The sequence below is a fragment of the Pelodiscus sinensis genome, chromosome 3 (genome assembly GCF_052426305.1).
Source record: "Pelodiscus sinensis isolate ZL-2025 chromosome 3, ASM5242630v1, whole genome shotgun sequence".
NCBI lineage: Eukaryota > Metazoa > Chordata > Testudines > Trionychidae > Pelodiscus > Pelodiscus sinensis.
Window position 1 is genome coordinate 55,044,903 of NC_143054.1, and position 25,044 is coordinate 55,069,946.

General features: G+C 42.6%; 1 protein-coding gene across 37 annotated transcripts in view; it reads left to right on the forward strand.

Annotated features, from left to right (window-relative positions):
• The window catches only part of RIMS1 (regulating synaptic membrane exocytosis 1), a 468,693-nt gene that overhangs the window by 214,875 nt on the left and 228,774 nt on the right, over positions 1-25,044 (forward strand). For all 37 annotated transcript variants that reach the window (XM_089777124.1, XM_075923725.2, XM_075923757.2 and 34 more), the window contains one exon: positions 3,258-4,129. In XM_089777124.1, coding sequence (XP_089633250.1) covers positions 3,258-4,129 — 872 coding nt within the window. The remainder of the gene's footprint in view (positions 1-3,257; positions 4,130-25,044) is intronic.

Sequence of the window (25,044 nt, forward strand, 5' to 3'; positions counted from 1 at the left end):
TGAGTGGAACATGTCAATGTGCGGGGGTCCCCAGTTGTCTGGGGCCCCAGGACATGGGCCCCTTTGGCCCAGTGGCTAATCTACCACTGCATAGATCAGTGTGCACAGTCAGCTCTGCTATGACAATTCCTATAACAACAACACCTTCTCTAGATGTAGCTGTTATTAAACCATCTATCTATTGCATTGTTATAAAATATATGTATTGAAAATATTCCTGTTAAAATAACTATTTATTGCTACTTGGCTGCCCTGATTTTACCGATCATCTCTGAAATGCTAGGCTCAGAGTTAGCAACCTTTGCAAGTATATTGAATTTGATGTTCTCAGCGAAGGTCTCAGGGCAGTACATAGCTCAAGACATGGCTGCTTGTAATGCTTCATGCTATAGTTTTGAGTGGTTACTGAAGATATGGAAAATCTGAGAATCCAAAGTATAGTTAATATAATTGTAACAGCAGGTCACTGTATTTCAGACTGTTTGCTGTTCAGTAGCACGGCACACCTCTTAGCACTAGAACCCCACTCCTCATGAGCCCTTTTTGTGACTTTACAACATCTAAGTTAAGACATTGCATATGTTTGCTACTCTTCTCCTAGGGTAGAGGTATGTGTGTCTGTTGGGATAGAGAGTCAACACCTATCAATAATTACATTTGAATTACAGTTGTGGTTAGACAGTCTACTCTGTAGCTAACTAAAGAGAATGCTCAGATAGATAAACCTCATTCAAATGTCGACATAGCTATGGGGAGTTCCACTATAATGGAGTTGTAGGAAATCCTGTATTACAAAATGTAGAGGTTTGTTATGGTGAAAAAGGGTGTCTCAGGTATAACAAAGTACGGTAGACTTCCAATAATCTGGCACCTTTTAGACCTAAGTGGTGCCGGATTATCAGATTTGCCGGAGAATCGGGAGGTCCGGAACAGCTGCACGGCTTAACAGCTGGCCAGGACACAATCTCTCTCCCTCTCCTCTCCCCTTTCCCCTTCGCTGAAACAAAATGCTCTTTTCCATACTGTAACACGATCCCACTCCCCCTCCCCCCAACCTTATGCTCAATCTGGTTACAGCCAGCACGTGTGCTAAGCAGCAGGCTTTTTAATCAGCTGGTCAGGAGCGCTCGGCATTTTGATGCCAGGGTATCAGGATGCCGGACTATCAGAGTTTTACTGTATAAGCTATTAATGAAAACCTGGTTTACTGTTAGCAGCATTAATAGTTAATTCTGACAGGCTTATTATTGATGTAACAAGGAAGATTTAAAGAGGGATTGTGGGGCCATATCTTGCCCTGCTCTGGACTAGGCCATTCCTTTGTTATTGTGACCACCTGTTTAATCTAACTTCTGATATATCACCAGGGGAACTCACAGCCTCATTGGGCCCCTGGGCAAGGTGTGTGTGAGGGGTGGCTCCACGCTCCCAAAAGGGTCTGGGCCTCGGGCAGAAAGGGCAGAGACATGGCACTTCAGTGGCAATTTAAAGGCCCAGGGCTCCAGGTGCTACTGCTGCTGCAGTAGCTGGGAGCCTCAGGCCAGCTGCTTTGAATTGGTGGAAATTTGGGTCAGTTGCCCCATCAGCCCCACCTGTTGGCCTATCAGCATGCCCCTTGTTCCTTTTCTTTCTGGTTTCATTCTCCACCTCTCTACTGGTCACAACCTGGCCTCAGTTCTTGTTACATTGGTACCCTTTTGTTACTTTTTGTTTGAACTAATCCAGCTCTTCAGATTCCTTTTTGTACCAGTTGCTACCAGCATGAATTGTTATACATGATTGTGAGGTTTTTATGAATTTCATCCACTTTTTACCAGCTGAGCACACAACTGGAGTAGGCTAACCAGATCCAAATTATTACAGCAGGTCTGCCTTTACATTCTTTAGACATTGAGCTTGGAGTTGACTGCAGTTCTGTTGTGTACCTCAGATATCTTTGCTTCCAAGAAGGCTTGTGTGGTGTAGTTTTTATATTTTTTGGAAGACTCAACAGCCGTAGATATTATTTCAATACACATGCATAGATAGACAGCAGCATCAGTTGGATAGAGCTAGGGTGTGAAAATGCTCCAGGACCCAGTGAGCAGCTGCTCACCGCGGCTTCCTGCCCCACTGAGCTACCACAGCTCCCAGTCCCATTGGGCAGCCACATGCTGGGTCTTCCAATCCTGCTCCCACTGCCCTGCTGGCCCCACAGGGATACTTGCTGCTGCCCCTCCACTAGGTCTTTCTGGTCCTGCAACATCTGTGTTGGACCATGGATGTTGCCAGACCAGAGAATCCCGGTTAAGAGAGTTTCAACTTGTGCATTACAAATCATTCCAGTCAAGGTTCTCTTCAAGCATGTGTATCTTGTAACTAGTTCTTTCCTCTTCTTGAGATGGTGGTCCCAGGAAAGATTCATAGGGTATTCACAAAGACTTTTTAGACACAGGCTTTCTGTAATGTTTTCCAAAGTGTGCATCCTGGATTTAGTTACAGCATAATAAAAATGATGAATCCATTATGATTGTGTTTAAAGATTGGGAGATCTGAAAAGAAATATGTTTGAATCAGCAATCCAAGTCCGGTTTGCCAATTGAAGAAAGGCTAGGATTGAAAGATCCTGAACTAAAAAAGCATCATTTTCAGGCAACTTCATTTTGTACATTGTGACTATATGAAGTACATTAATGCATTCAGATTTGTTTTACTTTTCTTTTACAAAAAATGGATATTCCACAAAGCCAAATATCTTTTTTTGATTTTCTTATTCTTTAGATTTATGTGGAATTGGTACTTGTTTTCTTTAGGGTTAAGTAAAATAAAACTAGATAGATCTAATATTGTGTCTGGGTAGATTCACCTTACATCACTACATATATGAAAGATCTCCCATTTCATAGTGTTTTGATGTGCATGAAATGGGATGTGAATAAGTTTTCATGCCAGATGACCCCCCACAAATGTTGACTTTAAAAAAAGGAAAGTATGACATCACTCATTGTCTTGCTGCAATTCCAGCAATGATACTTTTTTTAAAAAAATTTGTTAACAATTGCTTTGCTTGTTCATTCATGTTATGTTAACACATAATATTCTGTATGTGTTTATACATCACTTATAGGTTATAGAATGTAAAACTTTATAGTTTTCACTCTAGCAATAATTCCCTATTGGAAAGAGAAGGAAATAACGTTGAAAATATAAGTTGTTAGTAGGCGAAATACCATTTTTTTGTTAGATTTTTTCACACTGTTTACTTGTTTCAATGGTAGGAAGAAGACAGCATTGATATCAGAACAGAATGGAAAAGGAGGTCTAAAGAGTGAGCGTAAACGTGTGCCAAAGTCTTCACTTCAACATGGACAAACAGATGACAGGGAACGTAAAGAAAGGCATGAAAGTAGAAGACTGGAGAAAGGCAAGTCACAGGACTACCCAGATTTGCCAGAAAAACCTGAGGAAGGCAAGGTAGCTGATGAGGAAAAACAAAGGAAAGAAGATGAGTATCACACTCGGTATAGGAGTGACCCAAATCTAGCAAGATATCCTGTAAAGCCCCATCCTGAGGAACAACAGATGCGTATGCATGCAAAAGTTTCTAAAGCACGGCATGAAAGGAGACATAGTGATGTGGCTTTGGCACATACAGAAGTGGAAGAAGCAGATGTACCTGAAAACAAATTAGGAAAACGCTCACAGTTACAGGGAACTCAGGACAGAAAATCTCTTATGGAAACTCAGAGATCATACTCTATAGAAAGAACAGGTGATGTAAGAATTTCCGTTTCCAAACAATTAGCTAATCATAGTCCACCAACTCCCAGACGCAGTCCTGTTCCCACAGAACACCTAGAACCCAAGAACCATGATTCCTTTAAAAAACAGAGTCGCCTCGATCCAGGCTCTGCTATTCTCATGCGAAAAGCAAAGCGGGAGAAAATGGAGACCATGCTAAGGAATGATTCCCTTAGTTCTGACCAGTCAGAATCAGTGCGTCCATCCCCTCCAAAACCTCATAGATCAAAGAGAGGTGGAAAGAAAAGACAGATGTCAGTCAGTAGCTCAGAAGAAGAAGGGGCATCCACACCAGAATATACTAGCTGTGAAGATGTGGAAATAGAAAGTGAAAGCGTTAGTGAAAAAGGTAAGAGCTTTATATGTATTATACATGAATGTGCAGATTTGGGGCCCTAGGCCCCGCACTTGCAGAAGCCCCGCAGCGCATGCGCTGTGTCAAAGGGGGGGGCCCCGCGAAATTGTGCTGCGCGGGGCCCCACGGCGCTGCCCGGGGCCCCGCGGTGCTCTGATCCGCCCCTGATGTGCATGAAAAAATTGACACACATTTTACTATCGTCTTCATCTTTCTCTTGTTTCCCCTTTACTTTTTTCCCCATAGTATTTTCATGAGGGAGAGGTTAAATATATCTATTGAATTGGGTGTATAACTTTTTTCTTTTGTATTCTGAGTTGAGATAGTTAACATCAGTTATTGAATTTTCTCTCTCAGCCCTCTCCTCTTTCATGTAACTATTCTGAGTTGAGGGCTTTGGAGTTTATATGTTTCTCTTCCCTTTTATTTTACTATTTCATCTTCTTTTTCAAAATGTGAAATGCATTTTAATGAATGGAATGAACTGCATGAAAAATTTGTTCCACAAACATTCAGAGTTCCTTATACAGTAAACTTCCGATAATCCGGCACCTTCAGGACCCAGGGGGTGCGGGATTATCTGATATGCCGGACTATGGGAAGGCGGGGGGTGGGGGTGGATGCCACCCCAGACTCCTTATAGCCCCTCCTTCCGATAGTCCGGCTCTGCCCCAGGCGTCCCTGATTCAGCTGCTTCTGAAACTGACCAGCAGTGGCTGAATCAGGGACGCCTGGGGCAGAGCAGCTGGAGTGCTTCTGGGTTGGTCCGGTAGCGCCGACCCTTGGCGCGGCGAGACCAACCCAGCAGCACCCCAGCTGCTCTGCCCCAGGTGTCCCCAAGTCAGCAGCTGCTGATACTGACAAGAGGCTGACTCCAGGAAGCCCGAGGCAGAGCTGCTCTGCCCCAGGCTTCCTGTAGTCAGCCGCTGGTCAGTTTCAGCAGCAGCTGAATCAGGACGCCTGGGGCAGAGCAGCTGGGACGCTGCCGGGTTGGTCCCCGCAGCACCGCACCTCGGGGCTGCAGGATCAACCCGGCAACACCCCAGCTGCTCTGTCCCAGGTGTACCCAAGTCAGCTGCTGCTGAAACTGACCAGCAGCTGATTCTTGGAAGCCAGGAAGCTGGGGCAAAGCAGCTCTGCCTCAGGCTTCCTGGAGTCAGCCACTGGTCAGTTTTAGCAGTGGCTGAATCGGGGAAGCCGGGGGAAGAGCAGCTCCAATGGTCCGGCTGCCCGGAGCACTTCCGGGTTCCTGATGGTGCCGGACCATCAGGAGTGCCTGACCATCAGATGTCGGACCATCGGAGTTTTACTGTAATAAAATGTCAGATCATCACAAAGCATCATGGTTAATCTCAAAATAAGAAAAAAATATCAAGAATCTACCATAATACATGGTTGAACATGAGAAAATATAATGTGAAAATATTTACATGTGAGGATATTATTGTGTGTGTGTGGTGGTGGTGGGGGGGGGAGCGAAGATGAATTTGCCAAATGTTGTCTCTTTGCTGAATGTGCTCCAGAACAAAAAAAAATGTTTTTCATATAATAATTTCAATTATCCATTTATGGTAGCACTGAGCACTAGTAAGCAGTACATTTTGTGCTTTTTAATGAAGTGATTCTGCTTGTTTAAAAATTAATACAAGAGTGGAAATACATAAAAGATGAACTACTGGTAGTAGGAATAATCGGAAAAGTCTCATTGTTAAACTTATCTTTAAAAGATATTAAGAGGGACTCTCTAAGGAATTCTAGAGGTAATGTTTAGTGGTTTAGACAGTTTAGTTATTTGTTTCTGTCATTTTGAAGTTGCCTGTGGGTGTTTTACAGTTACAATGTCAGTGGGCTGTCTGCATTTTATATCTTGACTTTGTTTCTTGAGCATGTGCTTGATTCCAATTTGTGTGTGTGTGTATGTATGTACCTGACGTGCTTTTCCTTCTGTTATCCCTCACGTGCTCACTTTATGGAGATAAAACAGGACACCCCGCCATCTTTCACCTTTCATAATGCTATTTGTATTTTTGCATGAAATATTTGCCGTTTGCCTTTTTACTCAGTTTATAGATAATATTTTCCTCGATGTGCCAGTATCAGCCAAGAATTAAAGAAAATCTGCAGGCTAATTTTGTCATGCTATCTATGTTTAGAAGCCATATCTGGAAATATGTGATTTGAATTACTTTTTTCCACATTTAAAAAAGAAGGCTTATGTAAAATATATACATGGAAAAAACTTTACACTTGTAATTATACGTGCAAATTCATGACTACTGGAAAAATAACACAAGCATTGTAATGTAGCCATGTCAGTCATAAAAAACTAGAGACACAAGATGTGTGTTTTATTGGATCAGTTTCTGTTGTTGAGAGACAAACTTTTGAGCTACACTAACCTCTCTTCCTCAGATCTAGGAAATTGCTCTGGATGTCACAGCTTAAAAAAAGGTCAGACAGATAGTTTAGCAGTATAGTTAGCATATATTCTTGAATGGTAGCTTTACAACACATGCTAAACTTGTGCTAAACTATCTTGAACTTTTATTTGGCTATTGATGCTAGGAGTATCTTTCCCACACCTGAGGAAGAACTCTTCATAGCTCAAAAGCATGTCTCACAAACAAAAGTTGATTTAATGAATAATATTACCTCAAACACTTCATCTCTCAAGCATTGTAACATATTTAGTAAGGCAAAATTGTGTATTTTTTCAATAGGGGAAGTCTGAGAATAAGGTGGAATGATGATTGAATTGTCTCAAAACCAGAGAACCTTTGTGTTAATTGACATGTAATTTATGGCTTTTCAAAATAGTGAGAGCTTCCAAAAAATAAAATACAAAATAGTTTCCCCTTTAGGAACCTAGAGTTAATCAAGTGACTCAAATCACATGCAAGTATTGACTCAAATCATATTAACAAATTGTTAGAGATGCCAATAGAAAATACAATCCATCAATTTAATTAATTTGTTAAATACATTTACTGAATTGTATTTTAGTGGGGGAGGGGGGATAAGAGTAAAGAGAGGAAGGGAGTAGATAAAAGAAAAAAGTTAAAGAGGAGTGAACTTATAGTCAGAACTTATCACCTGGCTTTTCATGATCAGAAAGAAAAGGTTTTTTAGGCATCATTACAGATTGAGTCTTAAGGAGGGATTGAAAGAAGATGAGAAAGTAGCTGTTTGGATTTTATATGGGAATTTTTGTTTTCTGTGCAGAAAGGGCAAGGTTGGAGAAGCATAGAGGTTTTAAAGGTAGAAGTTGACAAGTAGGTGGAAAAGGCTGGGAATTCTTCCAGAGTGAAGGCAGTTGTCAACTTACAACCGTTTACTAGGTCAGCCAGGAAGAGCGAGGGCTTAAAGAGCTTGTATTTCATGCAGAGTTGAAGGGTGAGCTAATGGAAGGACTCAGAGAGGAGATGATGTGATCAGAAAGATGAATCCAGAAGTAGATTTTAACAACAGCATTGTGAACATATTTGAGGGAGAGAAAGGTAGTAATAGTAAAGTTTTGTAAAGAGAAGATTGCCATACTTAAGGCACGAAATGATGATGGCTTGAAGAAGAGGTTTTGTTATGTAAACGGAGCTGAAAATCCAGCTTATAGAGATGTGTAAGAAAAAGGAGCAAGATTTAGCAATGGTCTGAATAGATAAGTCCCGTGATATCACTGAGTTAGAGATGGACCCAGAATTCACGATCTATGAAACTGAAAGGATGATAGTGTTGTCCACAGGGATAAAGAAAGGAAGGATGGAGAACGGCTTGGGGGAAAGATCAGGAGCTCACTTTTGACTGTGTTGTGTTTAAGACGTCAGAAAGGGAGGGTATGTCTACACTACAGCGCTAATTCAAACTAACGCATCTAGAACTAAAAACTAGTTCGAATTAGAGTTTTGCTAATTCGAACTAGCGCGTCCACATTAAGTGGACCCTGAAGTGGGGTTAAGGATGGCCGGAAGCAGTGCCGGCAGGGCATCAGAGGAGGACTTAGAGCGTGGAGATGCTGTCTCAGGCTAGCCGAGGGCTGTGCTTAAAGGGTCCCGACCCCCACCCCGGACAGACAGTTCTCAGGGGTGCTCTGCTTGCAAAGCAGTCCTGGCTTGGAGTGCCCTGAGTGCCCACACTGGGCACATCACAGCACTCGGCCATCAGCCCGTCTGCACTTGCCGCAGGCTGCCATCTGGGGAGAGGGGGCAATTGGGAGGCTGCAGGAGAGCTTCCACCCCCAGAAGCCCACAGAGCCATCCCAGTCCTCCCCATCGGGGGCTTGTGCTCCATTCCTCCCTCACCTTCTTCCACTTACCCTTCCCTAGCCCCTCTTCTTGATGTACAAAATAAAGATAACATGTCTTCCAAAATGGAATCTGTCTTTATTGAACAAAACTGGAGGAGACTGGGAAAAGGAGGTGGGAGAGGGGAAGAGAGAGTCTGGGAGAGGAGAGGGCAACTAAAATGATCAGGGGTTGGGAACAGGTCCCATATGAAGAGATGCTAAAGAGACTGGGACTTTTCAGCTTAGAAAAGAGGAGACGGAGGGGGGAAGGATAGAGGTCTCTAAAAGCAGGAGTTGGGTGGAGACGGTGCATACAGAAAAGTTCTTCATTAGTTCCCATAAAGAAGGACTAGAGGACACCAAAGAAAAGGAATGGGTAGCAGGTTTCAAACTAGTAACAGAAAGTTCTTCTTCACAAAGCAAAGAGTCAACCTGTGGAACTCCTTGCTGTAGGAGGCTGTGAAGGCTAGAACTGGAACAGAGTTTAAAGGGAAGTGAGATCAATTCATGGAGGTTGGGTCCATGGAGTGGTATTAGCCAGGGGGTAGGAGTGGTGTCCCTGCCCAAGGTTTGTGGAAGGCTGGAGAGGGATGGCATGAGACAAATGGCTTGGTCACTGTCTTCGGTCCATCCCCTTCAGGGTCCCTAGGGTTGGCCACTGTCGGAAGACAGGCTACTGGGCTAGACGGACCTTTGGTCTGACCCAGGACGGCCATTGTAAGCTCAGGGCTCAGGGTCGGGGGTCTCAGTGGACCCCCTTGATTCTCTTGCACACCTGCTCCTGGGTGGCCAGGCTGGCAGCTATCCTGCCCAAGCCAGCCACTTTCCTGTGCCTAGTGCGGAGATCGTGGACGAGGTCCACGATGTCCGCACTAGCCCAGGCGGGTGCCCGCCTCTTGCGGTCCCGGGCAAGCTCCCGGGAGCCGCCAGCCTGGTCCCGGGAAGAGGGGGAGGGCTGGGGGGCATCGGGTGGGTGGCTCGATCCGTGCCAGGTGCAGGGTCTGCTGGCTGGGTGCTGGCAGGCTTGCACCTGGCATGGGAACCGTAGCCAACCTGTGCCCCTTTAAGGAGTCTGGGGCCGGGAGGGGAGCAGTAGAGTTTCCCTGGTGTTGGCCAGAGTGGCCATCAGGGAAACCTGGGGAGTGCTAGCCTCCCATTAGTTCGAATTAAGGGGCTACACACCCCTTAATTCGAACTAGCTAGTTCGAACTAGGCTTAATCCTCGTGGAATGAGGATTACCTAGTTCGAACTAAGCGCTCCGTTAGTTCAAATAAAATTCGAACTAACGGAGTGCTAGTGTAGCACCTATGAAAGTTAGTTCGAACTAACATCCGTTAGTTCGCACTAACTTTGTAGTGTAGACATACCCAGAGATACTATATTGGATGTAAAGGGGAAAGCTTGTCAGTAAAGGAAGAGAGAGATTTGTGAATCATCAGGTGATGATTAAAGCTAGGCTCCTGGAGAAGAGCCCCTAGAAGAAGTGTGCCAAGGGAGAAAATGAAGAGACCAAGGACAATTTCAGCAATAACTGAAGGATATTTTTGCTTGTCGTTGAACTTTATGAAATGTGTGTTACACCTGTGCATCCAGCAAAAACATATTTTATATATGTGCCTGTTCACCATATTTAATTTGATGATTGTCCATGTTCAAGGACTCGAATTCTAAAAAATATAAATATATATAAATATAAACTGCTCGTCAGTTTCAGCAGCGCAGCAGCGGACTTGGGGAAGAGGCGGAGCAGAGCAGCTGGGGTGCTACCGGGTTGGTCCTACAGTGCCGCCACTGCCGAAACTGACGAGCAGCGGACTTGGGGCAGTGGCGGAGCAGAGCAGCTGGGGTGCTGCTGGGTTGGTCCCGCAGCGCCGCCCCTCACCCCCCTGCTCGGCGATAACTACTACAGTCTGGGGGGTGGGGAGCCCGCTCCCCTCCCAGAAACTCTCGGCAGCGTCGTGGGGCTGAGTGCAGCCGGTATGGGGCAAGATCAGGGATTTAGCTCTTGCAGCTGCGTGGGGCTTCCCCCGCCTTCCTGCAAAACGGCAGAGGGGGTTCGCCCCTCACTGCGCCGTTCCCTGCCCACTCCCCGCCCCCCGGCCGGTCCTGGCAGACCCGCCACGGGTTTAATCCCCTTCCCGTCTTCTCCCCTTTCCTTTCCCAGCCGCAAGCATCCATAGGGCTCAGAGCAGCTCCAATTGTCCGGCTGGCCAGCACTTCTGGGTTCCAGTTGGTGCCGGACTGTCGGGAGTGCCAGACCACTGGATGCAGGACAATTGGAGTTTTACTGTAACAGGCTTACAAGCAAGATTTTTATGCTTTAAATTGGAGTGGAGATAATGATTGGAAATTTGAAATATCAGTAGCAAAATTATAAAAATGGTATAGTAAAACTTTTTGACTATGTTTACATGAGTGTAAATTTGGAATAACAAGTGAGTTGTGCTCACAAAAGCTCATGATACCATCTATATTTTTTGCTAGTCTCTAAGGTGCTGCAGGACTATTCTCTGTTTGCTTTTTTTTCAGTTACAGATTAGCGCAGCTACCCCTCTGAACTCCAGAATTAATTTGTATTAATTTGTAACTGTATTCTGAGATCAGATTCTGGAGCTGTGTGTTTAACAAACAGCACTGTTCCAGGACAGGAGTTTACTAACCTTTCCTCCAGTATTTGCTCAAAAGCTGAGAGAGAAATTGTGTTTTTGGTCACCTAAGGACATTAGTTGTAAAGCCTGGATTTATAAACCAAAAACACTCTGGAATCCATCATCTTATCTAAATATCAGTTTACTAAGAAATCTGGAGCCAAAAGAATTTAAGCAAGGCTATAAAACTATAACAAATCATGTAAATGAAACCTACATCTTGAATGGCCTTACAAATAAAAACCAAGATATGAAAGTTAATGAAAACAAGAAATGAATGCCAGCATAAATCAGTCATTACCTGAGTGAGAGTATGAGTAAGCATTTTGAGTGGGAAATCATGTTAGGCTTTTGTACTCTCCTTTAAATGTTTGTGAAAAAAATTAAATAAGAATGACAATAAGACAAGTGCTATATTTGCAAAATACCTGGGAGAATATGAAATAGAGGAAGAACGTAATGCCATTTTAATATTTTGACAAATTTTCCTCCGGCTCCTCTGTTAAAAAAAACAAGTGGCTAGTGTGTTTGCTTACAGAGGAGATGTGAGTAACAGAGGAATCATTTTACCATTTAAAAGAGAAAAGATTTCCACATAATCATCAGAAGGGGACAGTATCACTTTACAAACACATTAAGCTGTTCTTTGCTAGACACATTTATAGCTTATTCTTGAAAACTACTCCATAAGTATATTGATTCTGAACTATACTCAAATTGTGTGATTTGAAGTTGGGACGGAGATGAGCACTTTACAGAAAGAGAGGAGATGTCCTCTTTCGCATGCATCTACACAGCAGGGGAAAAGTCGAATTAAGATATGCAACTTCAGCTACATCAATTGCGTAGCTGAAGTTGAAATAGCTTAATTTGGTTTTTGGTGCTCTCTATACAGCAGGAAGTCAAAGGAAGAACACTCTTCCTTCGACTTCCCTTACTTCTCATAAAATGAGGTTTTCTGGAGTCAGAGTAAGAAGTCTTCCATCTCGACATTATTTCAAAATACTGGTTTGCTGTGTAGACACACACTTTGTTATTTTGAAATAATGTCAGTGTAAACTGCTGTGTAAGTGTACACTTTGGGACATACTTTGAAAATATTTGGCATTTAGGGGGATTCTGGTTCATTCCAAAGCACCCCAAACATTCTTTAGAAGTGTTTTTATTAATTTAGGAATAAGTCATTTCCAGAAAGAATTATTTAAGTTGGGATAACGTCCAAGGAAGTTGGGATAACTTCCTAACTTACCCTTATCTTTTTGGAAGAATTTTTAAAAGAAAATCACTGGAGATAGTCTAGAATAATAATAGAAAGAAATGAATATTTGTAATTTTTTTTTTAGTAAAAAAACCACAATTTTTTTTGTTACAGAATGATCAATTTACATGATTTTTGCATTCGAAGAGGGCCTCAAAGTGGACATAAATGACATTTACAATCTTTTCAAAGCTCTTTTATATGGTCAGGGTAGTGTCAAGAAGCTTTTAGTGTAAAATGACTTCTGATTTTAAAACTGTGAATATGGATGCTGCTTGGCACCATAAGAAAAATAATTTGCAATCCAGTTTAGAGAGAGAGAGAGAGAGAGAGTATGTGTGTGGTAGTGCCTGCCTGCTTCAAGTCTGAATTAGTTTCTAAAATTGTGAATTCAACAACAATATTTTAAGAACTAATAGGTTTATGTTCAGATCAATCTGCAGTTTATTTCTTTTATCCTATCATAGATAAGTTCCAGATTTGTCTTAGAATCTGGAGAAATGAAGGAAACATTTTTGTCAAAAACAGGACTAAATTGGAGCCAAACAATTATGGATAGGAAAAGAAATGAATTATGCATATAGTCAGGTAATTGTTCATGCATATATTGGTTTTGCATGTGTTAAATGCTTATTTTGTTTACTCATTAATTATTTTAGCTGTATATGCATTTTGCTGAAATATCTTAGGATCAGTATTTGAAAATATTCCCAATAGTTGTGTGTCATCTGCAAAATAGTAAAAAAAGAAACGTGATTGCATAGGATTTAAATTAAGCACTGCTTAGATGCATTCCCATTTTTAACATTGCCAGTGCATTCTTAGTTGCGATTGAGGCAGAATCTTATAGTTTATGTGAATATGTTCATTAAAATAGTGCCTTCCAAATGTACTAGAAGGAACTGAGAGAAATGAATTTGTATCATTCTAATAAGATCAGTCTTTTATTCTGACATTTTATTCTGATGTTTGCTAGTAGATGCGATGGGCAGAACATTGGTGTAATCTTTTGAGGTGCTCAGGAAGGTGATGTGTAACAAACCAAAAGAAAGTGTAAGTGGTTGAGAAGGCTGTTCATTTATTTCAGGCAAATGTACTTATAGTTAATTGGACTGATAGCAGAAATATTCTGATAAATTTAATTTGCCCCCTTTAGCCTTGTGAATCTAATACGAGAAGAGAGTATGTGTAAGTGTACATAGATTCCTATAACAGGTCTCACATAAATTAAACTGTTTCTCCAAGTTATTATTATTATTATTATTCCTCCAAGTATTATGATATTATATGAATACATAAATAACCAGTGGACCAAAAGAGAACTATGACATCGTGTAAATTGTGCAAATGGGGGGGGGAAACTGTCAGTATATGAAAGGTGAAGAGATAGGGACATTCTGGACATTCTGGACTTGTCTAAATTGTGATAAAAGATTGTTTTAATGTGTTAGCTAACATATTTAGTGACAGGGTGATGAGATTCAGCTGGGAAGAGGTCAGATGGTTCCTATAAAACCTTGAGAGACTTCAGAAGTGCGGGAGATACAGGAAGTAAGGTGGCTTTATGGTTGGCTTTGGAGCAGGACTGCCCCCTCATTCACTGATGGGAAGTGGAGCAACATGGCCAGGGGAACAGAAATAACTGGGGCCACATTGCTCTTCTTCTTCTGGTACTTCTGGTGAATGCAGAGTGAGGGGACAGACCCTTCTGCCATGTTCTCCCTCAACAGTCAGCCCTGGTGCTGACTGGCACCTGAAGGGAGTCCATTGGCTTATTATCTGAACAGGTTCATTCTCTAGATGGCAGTTTTGCCATTACCATTTACAATTTCAGATACACCTGTTCAGACAGACATTCTGCAAGCAAGCCAATCTACAACCTTTCAAAATCTATATGCAGTAATTCAACAATCCTAAGTAATTTTATTTTGAGGGCCTATGAGCCTGAGTTTTCACACACCCTTTCTTACCCTTGTTTTCCAAAACCACTTGGTATAAACCTGAGACCTTAGTCTCCCACTCCAACATCCATGCAGGTTCTAGAGTGTATGGTGTCCCTTTGTTCCCCAAGACGCCAGCTGCCTCAGTGATAGATTGTGATTCCTCACTTCCCTAGGAGTATTACAAGCAGCCATTCCCTGGGCCAAAGGGAGAAATGTGTCAGGGTTATCTCCCTGTGCAATTGTTCTCATCATTCACTGCTTAAAAAGCAGAAGACTCAGTCAAAAGGGAGTCTTCATACCTCCCCTACAACCTAATTCTCTGCTCCAACTTCCTTGAGCTTGGGATCTAGTGATTCCGGAGGCCTCACCACTGCTTCTCCCGTGGAAAAGCAGTAATATCGATTCACCTCCCCATTTGGGTGTCCTTTCCCCACCTCCCACCACCGAGTTAAAATAAGCAGAATTTCTTCTGTGGTCCAATGTAGAGTCTGTTACTCTCTAAAGATATTCCCCCTCTTTCTTGCCTAAGGTTGCCTTGGCTTTTACTTGGTCATTTCCCATCCTGAAATGCTTGCCACAGATTTGATAATGCACCACAGCTGCCTAAATGTCCCTACTCCTGACTAAGGATGTTAAAATGAGGTTAATTGACTAGTCGACTATTTGATGGAATTTACATCGACTAGTCCATAGGCACTTCTGCATTCCTCCTTTGAAATGTACAAAAGCCCCATAACATTTCCTCTTGTACATTTCAAAGGAGGAATGCGGAACTCCGTGTTCAGCGTGGGACCAGCGGGAAGTCCCGCTGACTCCGGGCTGCACACAGCGTATCTACTTTGAAATGCACAAGAGTCCCCAACAGGGGCTCTTATGCATTTCAAAGCCATGGAGCCCGGGGTCAGCAGGGGACTCCACCCCCACAGCCTCTATCAACTATTCTACTTGCATTTTTGCTCAGATTCTGGCTTGTCTACCTGAGACCAGCCAGTGGGGACTCATTTGCCCCTTCCGTTTTCATGTTATAACATAGTTTTCCCAAAGCAAATATGGAATATTTATATACTTATACTCAGTGTTCCTTTTAAACTGGGCAGGAGCACAGTTTCACAGGTGATTAATCAGCCCTGCCCAGTCAGAGACTCAGAGATCCTTGCAAGGAACTGACTGACTGGGCAGGGCTGATTAATCACCTGTGAAGTTGTGCTGCTGTGCAGATTAGAGGGAATACTACTTACACTCATCATCTCTGAGACTTCCTGGGTCTACAGAAACCTACACTTTCCATAGAACAAAAGCTTTGACACCAGGGATCTTAAGCCATATTTCACACCCTGGAAATGTCTAATGGGATTCATGACATGGGTCTTAGTTATACTTTTTATTTGTCCCAGTTTCTCTCCATTCAGCAAATGTCTCCCCATTAACCACCACCTTCCATTTCCACTAGCGATCCGATGTGTGACATGCATTCAGTCCTGCAGGGTGTGAATGGTTCTGAACGTTATATGACATGGGCAAATTGGCCGTGTGACTCGTTTAGAAGTGCAGTCACTCAGTTAAGTCCATGAGGTTGGGACCATTTTAGCGTGCACTGTGAGTCATTGGTTGCCATGGACATTCTAGGGCAAACTGACTCTTCTGCCCACATATATCATTGTTTCTCCCCACTCATTCCAGAGCTTCTCAGAAGTAGTTCCTACCATGGAGTGGGTTTCAGCTTAGAGTTAATCGCTTAGGCCTGATCTCTGATCCCATTCCCTTCCTATTGGGTTTTCTGTCAACCCAAGGCAACTGTCTGCATCTTCATCAGACCATTTCCCAGCTGTTGATACATCTCTGGAATTTTTGCTTGTTAACCGTGATTTCAGGTTTGGGTGACAGAATGTATAGAGTTGTTCTGTATCCATTAAATTGTAGGCTTCATTGACCTTGGTAGCCATCCAAACAGTTTCCATTTCCTTACATAAGACCTAATGTGACTTGAAATTTCAGTATAGAGAACAAGAGGTTTTTTTTCTGAACTCAATTGAAAGATGTTAAGAGGTAATTCACTAATAGAGTAATAGATAAAATTTTATTGACTATGTAATTAGTCGATAAGGGAAGGCTTGCTCAATCCCAACTCACGCTGGGCCCGAGAACTACCCCCCACTGCAACTGTTCAGTTTAAATGTAGTAGGCACCAGATGCCCAGGCCACCACAGACAGGGGCTTCTTTGCGGCAGCAGCCGCTGTTTGCAGAGGGGTCCTAGTTCCTCACTGGGCCACCCCGCGGACAGGGGCTGCTGCTAGAGCAGCCTCTACCCACAGCACACTTGGACCCGCCACAGGCAAAGGCTGCTTCATGACAGATTCCCCTGCCCCTCCTACCCCTGGCTGCCTCTGATACAGAGACAGCAAGGGGAATCAAGCAAATAGTTGAGGCTTAGGTTTATTGGTCAGTCGACTAATTGAACACTCACTTATATCATAGAACCATAGAGCTGTAACAGACCTTAGGAGGTCATCAAGTCCAGCACCAACCCAAGGCAGGACCAATCCCAGCTAAATCAACCCAGCCAGGGCTTTGTCAAGCCGAGACTTAAAAACCTCTGGGGATGGAGATTCCATCACCTCCCTAGGCAACCCATTCCAGTGCTTCACCGCCCTCCTAGTGAAATAGCTTTTCCTAATATCCAACCTAGACCTCTCCCACTGTAACTTGAGACCATTGCTCCTTGTTCTGCCATCCATCACTACTGAGAACTGCCTCTCTCCATCCTCTTTGGAACCTCCCTTCAGGAAGTAGGCTGCTATCAAATCCCCCCTCATTCTTCTCTTCTGCAGACTAAACAAACCCAAATCCTTCAGTCTCTCCTCATAGGTCATGTGCTCCAGCCCCCTAATCATTTTGGTCGTCCTCCTCTGGACCCTCTCCAATGCGCCCACATCCTTTCTATACTGGGGGGCCCAGAACCTGACACAATATTCTAGATGTGGCCTTACCAGAGCCGAATAAAGGGGAATAATCACTCCTCTGGATCTGCTGGCAATGCTCCTTCTAATGCACCCCAATATGCCATTAGCCTTCTTGGCTACAAGGGCACACTGTTGACTCATAGCCAGCTTCTCATACACTGTAATCCCCAGGTCCTTTTCTGCAGAACTGCTACTTAGCCATTCGGTTCCCAGCCTGTAACAATGCTTGGAGTTCTTCTGTCCCAAGTGCAGGACTCTACTCTTGTCCTTGTTGAACCTCATCAGATTTCTTTTGGCCCAATCCTCTAATCTGTCCAGGTCACTCTGGACCCTATCCCTGCCCTCCAGTGTATCTACCTCTCCTTCTAGTTTAGTGTCATCTGCAAACTTGCTGAAGGTGCAATCCATCCCCTCATCCAGGTCATTAAAAAGATGTTGAACAAAAATGGTCCTAGAAAAGTTTGCAGATGATACTAAGTTTGCAGATGATACCAAACTGGGTGGGGTTGCGACTTCTTTGGAGGATAGGGACATAATTCAAAATGACCTTAGCAAGTTAGAGAAATGGTCAGAGGTAAACAGGATGAGGTTTAATAAAGAGAAATGCAAAGTGCTCCACTTAGGAAGGAACAATCAGTTCCATACATACAAGATGGGAAGCGACTGTCTAGGAAGGAGCATGGCGGAAAGGGATCTAGGGGTCATAGTGGACCACAAGTTGAATATGAGTCAACAGTGTGATGCTGTTGCAAAAAAAGCAAATATGATTCTAGGTTGTATCAACAGGTGTGTTGTAAGCAAAACTCGTGAAGTCATTCTGCCGCTGTATTCTGCACTAGTTAGGCCTCAGCTGGAGTACTGTGTCCAGTTCTGGGCGCCACATTTCAAGAAAGATGTGGAGAAATTGGAAAGGGTACAGAGAAGAGCGACAAGAATGATTAAAGGTCTAGAGAACATGACCTATGAAGCCAGGCTTCATGAACTGGGCTTGTTTAGTTTGGAAAAAAGAAGATTAAGGGGGGACATGATAGCGGTTTTCAAATATCTAAAAGGGTGTCACAAGGAGGAAGGCGAAAATTTGTTCCTCTTGGTTTCTGAGGACAGGACAAGGAGTAATGGGCTTAAAGTGCAGCAGGGGAGGTTTAGATTGGACATTAGGAAAAAATTCCTAACTGTCAGGGTGGTCAAATATTGGAATAAATTGCTAAGGGAGGTGGTGGAATCTCCCTCTCTGGAGATATTTAAGAACAGGATAGATAGACATCTGTCAGGGATGGTGTAGACGGAGCTTGATCCTGCCTTGAGGGCGGGGGGCTGGACTCGATGACCTCTCAAGGTCCCTTCCAGTCCTATTATTCTATGATTCTATGATTCTATGAAAAGATCCTTGGGGCACTCTGCTAGAAACCAACCGCCAGCCTGACATCGAGCCATTGATCACTACCCGTTGGGCCCGACGGTCTAGCCAGTTTTCTGTCTATCTTACAGTCCATTTATCCAATCCATATTCCCTTAACTTGCTGGAAAGAATATTGTGGGAGACCATATCAAAACCTTTGCTAAAGTCAACCACTGACCACAGCCACTGACTTTCCCATATCAGAGCCAGTTACCTCATCATAGAAGCTAATCAGATTGGTCAGGCACGACGTGCCCTTCGTGAATCCATGTTGACTATTCCTGATCACTTTCCCCTCTTCCAAGCCTCAAAATGGATTCCTTGAGGATCCCCTCCATGATTTTTCCAGGGACTGAGGTAAGGCTGACTGGTCTGTTGTTCCCTGGATTGTCCTTCTTCCCTTTTTAAAGATAGGCACTACATTTGCCTTTTTCCAATCATCTGGAATCTCTCCCGATCTCCATGAGTTTTCAAAGATAATAGCCAAAGGCTCCGCAATGACACTTGCCAACTCCCTTAGTATCCCTGGATACATTAAGTCCGGGCCCATGGATTTGTGTATGTTTAGCTTTTCTAAATAGTTCCTAACTTGTTCTTTCCCCACCAAGGGCTATCCACCTACTTCTCATACTGCGTTGCCTAGTGCTTTTGTCTGGGAGTTGACCTTGTCCGTGAAGACAGAGGCAAAGAAAGCATTGAGTACTTCAGCTTTTCTCACATCATCTATCACTTGGTTTCCTCCCTCATTCAGTGAGGACCCCACACCCTCTCTGATCACCCTCTTATTGCTATCATGCCAGTAGAAACCTTTCTTGTTATCCTTCACATCCCTTGCTAGCTGCAATTCCAATTACGCTTTCGCCTTCCTGATAACTCCCCTGCATTCTTGAGCAATATATTTATACTTGTCCCAATATATCCCTACTGAATTCCTCGAAAAAGTTCTCCTATGTGCTTCACGAGTCAGTTTAAATGTTTGCCACAAAGTTTGTTTAATTCCATCTCAATCTTTATAGATCTCCCTACCCACAAAAGTAAAAATATCTGAGGCTTTTGTCCCAGGCACTGGAGGAGAGAGGTGCCATGCCATGTCCCTCTTCTCCACCTTATGAAAATCATACCTCATTTCCAAAGCATGAGGGAACATGTCCATGTCATCACCCTCCATAAAACACGGAAGTAATTTGGAGTTTACATTACCCAGTGAGACAGGTACTTGGGACTGGCTCTACGTACTAGACGATGGTTCTGCTTTTGCATTCTCCCACTAATACCCACAATAGCCACTTACTTCTGTTTTTTGACCCTCTTATACCTAACATATGAAGCTATGACACCAATTACTGAATGCAGCTATAATAAACCTCATGCACTCACCTATAAGTGTGGGCTGGAGATAACTGAGAAGTATTTTTGAGAAACGTAGGTCAGTACAGTGCTGCTGAAGTATTTTGTTGAGTAAATTTTAATGCAATAATTAAAAATATAACACAGCATGGTCATTCTGTATTGCTGCAACTTGTAACTTGAAACTATCATGTGTGACCTTCCATTTCCAGTGTAAACTTTTGCAAAACAGACTGTTCTCATAAAAGAGAAGAATATGTAAATTTTCATCCATAAAAAGAGACTCAAGGGAACAGGTTGTCTTGCTCTCTTTTAGTTATAAGTCCTTTTTCCTCCATTACAGAGTAAATTGGCAAGATCTTAAGGTTTTTTTTTTTGTATTATCAAGATCTCCCCTCTTTAGCTTTTCTATTCTTTTATTTATTTACATTTCTATGGTGTTTATCACAATATCTTGTGATCACTTAATAAAATGATTGTATCACCAAATTCTCCTGTGATATAGGGAATTTTTATGATGATCACTATACATTTGGGAAACTAAGGCATAGAGATACTAAGGACCATATTCTTTAAAAAGAACAGCACCCAGCCTTTGTTTCCACTTGTATAAGTGGCTAGATTATCAAAAGCGGTGAGGAGTCCTGTGGCACCTTATAGACTAACTGAAGTGTTGGAGCATAAGCTTTCATGGGCAAAGACCCACTGCATCAGATGCAGATTCAGACTAACACGGCTACCCCTCTGATACTAGATTATCAAAAGATCTCACGATTTGTTTAAGGTCCTACACAGAAGAGTTAGATTTCCAAAATCATTCAGCAGTCAGCAGCTTCTGTTAAGCTTAAATCAAAATGAAAAGGTACCAAAGGAGCACTGGGAACTCCTTGATGTAAAGCACTTTTGAATATCTGACCTAAATGGAAGCTGAGTTCTTGTGAAAATTTGGACTTAAGTGTGGATGCTGAGCACTTTTGAAGATGTGTTCATTGTTGGTTTATCCATTGCCACACATGGAATCTGCAGAGCCAGGATTAAGGTCCTGATAACTTAGTTCCATTGCAGTGCCATAACCACAAGGCAGTTCCCGTGCTCAGTACAAGCTGTACATATGTTTTGTATAAACAATGTAAAAGAGTCATGAACTACCACTGCTGAATTATGATTATCCTTTTGATTTGCACGTTGAGAGGAAGAGATGAGCTGTGAAAGATAAAGTACAGAACTACACAATATTTAGGGATGCCATACAACTGCACTATGTCTGTACAATGTATATAAATTTACTCACTGAAGAAATCTGATTTAGAAAATCTGTACTTTCTCTGCCATGCCAGACATCTTTCTATTTCTATTATGGAGAAAATTTAAAATCATGTAGAAGAGAAGAATAAATTAGTTACTAGCCTACTTCAATATAAGTTTGTTTTTTCAGCATCCTGATGGCCATTTGCCAGGCTGTTCCCTCATGATCTTTTTCTGGTGTGCAGAAGAGGGAATCAGCTACACATGTGGCACTGTCCCAACACTTGGGGTATGTCTAGACTACATGGCTTTGTTGATGGAGCCATGTAAACTAGTTTACCCGGAATAGGCAAAGAAGCAGGGATTTAAATAATCCCCGCTTCATTAAAATAAACATGGCCACCGCACTGTGCTGACGATCAGCTGATCTGGCACACAGTGGCAGTCTAGACGCGGATCTGTCAGCTGGGGAAGCCTTTGCCGACCTATCCCTTATGCCTTGTGAAATGAGGTTTACGAGATCGGTCGACAAAGGCTTCCCCAGCCAACAGATATACAACTAGACTGCCGCGCTGTGCCACATCAGCTGATTGTCGGCACAGGGCGGCGGCCATGTTTATTTTAATGAAGCGGGGATTTAAATCCCCGCTTCTTTGCCTATGCCGGGTAAACTAGTTTACATGGCTCCATCGACGGAGCCATGTAGTCTAGACATACCCTTGATAGTGGAGGCCATGTGGGAAAGAGTTGGTTATATAGGAAACAGGTGTATAATATGCATCTGTCTGCCTTATCAACCCACAAAACTAATACCAGTTTATTCAAAAGTTTATTCAAAAGAGAATAAGATGAGGGCTTTTGTATATTACTAAATTACTTTCTGAAGGAGTTGTGATTGCTTCTGTGACTTACAGGAAATTAGTTTATTGACAATAAGCATCCTAACTACTATATGCTAAGTCTAATAATAGAATTGGTCCATAATGAACTAAAGAATAAAATTAATTTTTCCTATAGGGTACGTCTACACTGCACGGTAGCTCAAAATAAGATATGCAATTTGAGCTACATAAATTGTGTGTCTTATTTCAATCTTATTTCAAAATAGCTTATTTTGTACTTTAGCACTACCCAAACAGGGACAAATTTCTAAATAACCCAGTATTCTGAAACATCCCTTACTCCTCATGGAATGAAGCTTACAAGGATATCAGAATAGAGAGTCCGTTATATTTCAAATAATGGGCTTGCTGTGAAGATGTGGGTTAGCTATTTCAGCATACTCCAGTATCTCAAAATAGCATTGTAGTGTAGATGTAGCCATATTTGTTTAATACATTTTATTATTCTGTCTGTTATATCTCTAAATGGAAGACAAACTGGGTCATTTCCAAGCTATATAAGTAAGTCCAGTCAGTGTTTAAGTGGGAAAACACAAAAGAAAAAGTCAGATTATATCAGGAAGTAGGACTGATGAGTTAGTAGATGGCTGGTCTTTACCCTTGTCATTACTTATCTAATGTCAAAGTATAATTTTAGTAGGGAACATAAAGAACCATAACTCAAATGAGATGTTAATCTAAGTTTTTGACCATTTTCAAAAAGCCTCTGGTACCTGTGTTTTTAAATTCCATTTTTGATAACTTTAGTTAATGTACAGATGCAATTTAATTTAATTTTCACTTTTTTTGTCCTGAGCAGTTGTAAAATTTTGCTCCGTGTATTGTAAATTTAGTAGTTTAATCCCAGTTTTTGTGTTGGGCATGAAATTTTGTTTTTGTGGGGCATGAAATTATTCTTATATATATTGCATAGTGGTCAGTAGGGTGCTTGGGGATATATTTTTCTCACATACTGTTGTACACCTTTGTTGCAGATTGAGGTTGATTCATTTTAATGCCAGAGTCGCCAATACTGAATAATACAACATCTCAATTACTAGTGTATGTGCATGCATGTGTGTATGTGTAGATAGGGGAGAAGGGATATCCTACTATTAAATTACCTTCACTGGTTATGTGAGGATGTTATTGTTTTGCTGTACCCAACGTGGCAAGATGCCCAAGGGTGCTCATCTACTTACTTGACTATTTCTGCAAAAATCCCAACCAATCTGGAAGCCCTGCAGTTCTTCTTGGCACTGATTATAGCACTGATTTAATCAAAGGACAAACCTGTATCCATGTTGTCATTACATGTTGACTGATCTACAACTCTTATTAATGCCTTGTCTGTGAGTCTGAAAAATGTGTTTCCACCCCTGAAGGATTTAGCCTTTGTCATTGAACAGAGTTTGGCCCTCTGCTTTTTTCAAAGGTACTGTAGTTGTTTGTGTAGGATCATTTACATCGGAGTGGCCAACCCATTACAGACAAAGAGCTAAAATAGCGGTGGATACAGAGCAAAGAGCTGAGGGGAAAAAAGTTGTAGAGCAAAAAAAGACAGAAACATGCTACCCTTGAAGAGGTGAGGGTGCGGGAGCCGCAGTTTTTTCTTTGAAGAGCCACATGTGGCTCGTGAGCCACGGGTTGGCCACTCCTGATTTACATCATTCAGAGTTGGTGTCAAGACAGTTGGCATAGCCTTGTACTACATCTTCCTTGGTATTCCACCATTGGACCGGTGTGTCTTTAAGCTTAGACTGGATAACCTGACACAGATTCCAGAATTTTACAACTGTGCTATAGGGATATGGGATATAAGAATTTGATGATGCATTTTACGACTGAGTAGACTGAAAGGGAACATTATAACCATTTTCAAGTACCTAAAAGATTGTTATAAAGGGGAGAAAAATGAATTCTTTTTCTTAACCTGTGAGTTAAGAAACAGTGAGCTTAAATTGCAGCAAGGGAGTTGTAGGTTGGACATTAGGGAAAATTTAATAACTGTCAGTGTGGTAAAGCATGGGAATAAATTGCTGAGGGAGATTGTGGAATCTCCATCATTGGAGATTTTTAATTGCGGGTTAGACAAACATCTGTTAGGGTATGTCTACACTACCCCACTAGTTCGAACTAGCGGGGTAATGTATGCATACCGCACTTGCTAATGAAGCCCGGGATTTGAATTTCCCGGGCTTCATTAGCATAAGCGGGGAGCCGCCATTTTTAAATCCCCGCTGCTTCGAACCCCGTGCAGCGCGGCTACACGGGGCTCGAACTAGGTAGTTCGGACTAGGTTCCTATTCCGAACTACCGTTACTCCTCGTGAAACGAGGTGTACCGGTAGTTCGGAATAGGCACCCTAGTCCGAACTACCTAGTTCGAGCCCCGTGTAGCCGCGTTGCACGGGGTTCGAAGCAGCGGGGATTTAAAAATGGCGGCTCCCCGCTTATGCTAATGAAGCCCGGAAAATTCAAATCCCGGGCTTCATTAGCAAGTGCGGTATGCATACATTACCCTCCTAGTTCGAACTAGGAGGGTAGTGTAGACATACCCTTAGAGATCATTTAGATGGTGCCTGGTCCTGCCATGAGTGCAGGGGCTGGACTCAATGACTTCTAGAGGTCACTTCCAATTCTCTGCTTCTATGTATTTGTAGCTGTTGAATTTCTGAATCAGTCTCACCACATCACTCTTGATGACATTGTTTAGCTGTACCCAAGGTAGGAAGAGCAGTTTGATATACCGTGTTGCAACACGTCACTCATTCACTGTTTACAATAACAGTAGTAGTAAAGCTGGCAGGTTCGACAAAACTGTGCTTATGTAGCTTCATCTTGTAACTACTTTACATTGAGCATCTGACTGGTTTAGAAATAACTTGCACTGCACTGGTCAGATTAGTAATACAGTTTGGAGCAGATCCAGCAGTCAGGCCCTGCAC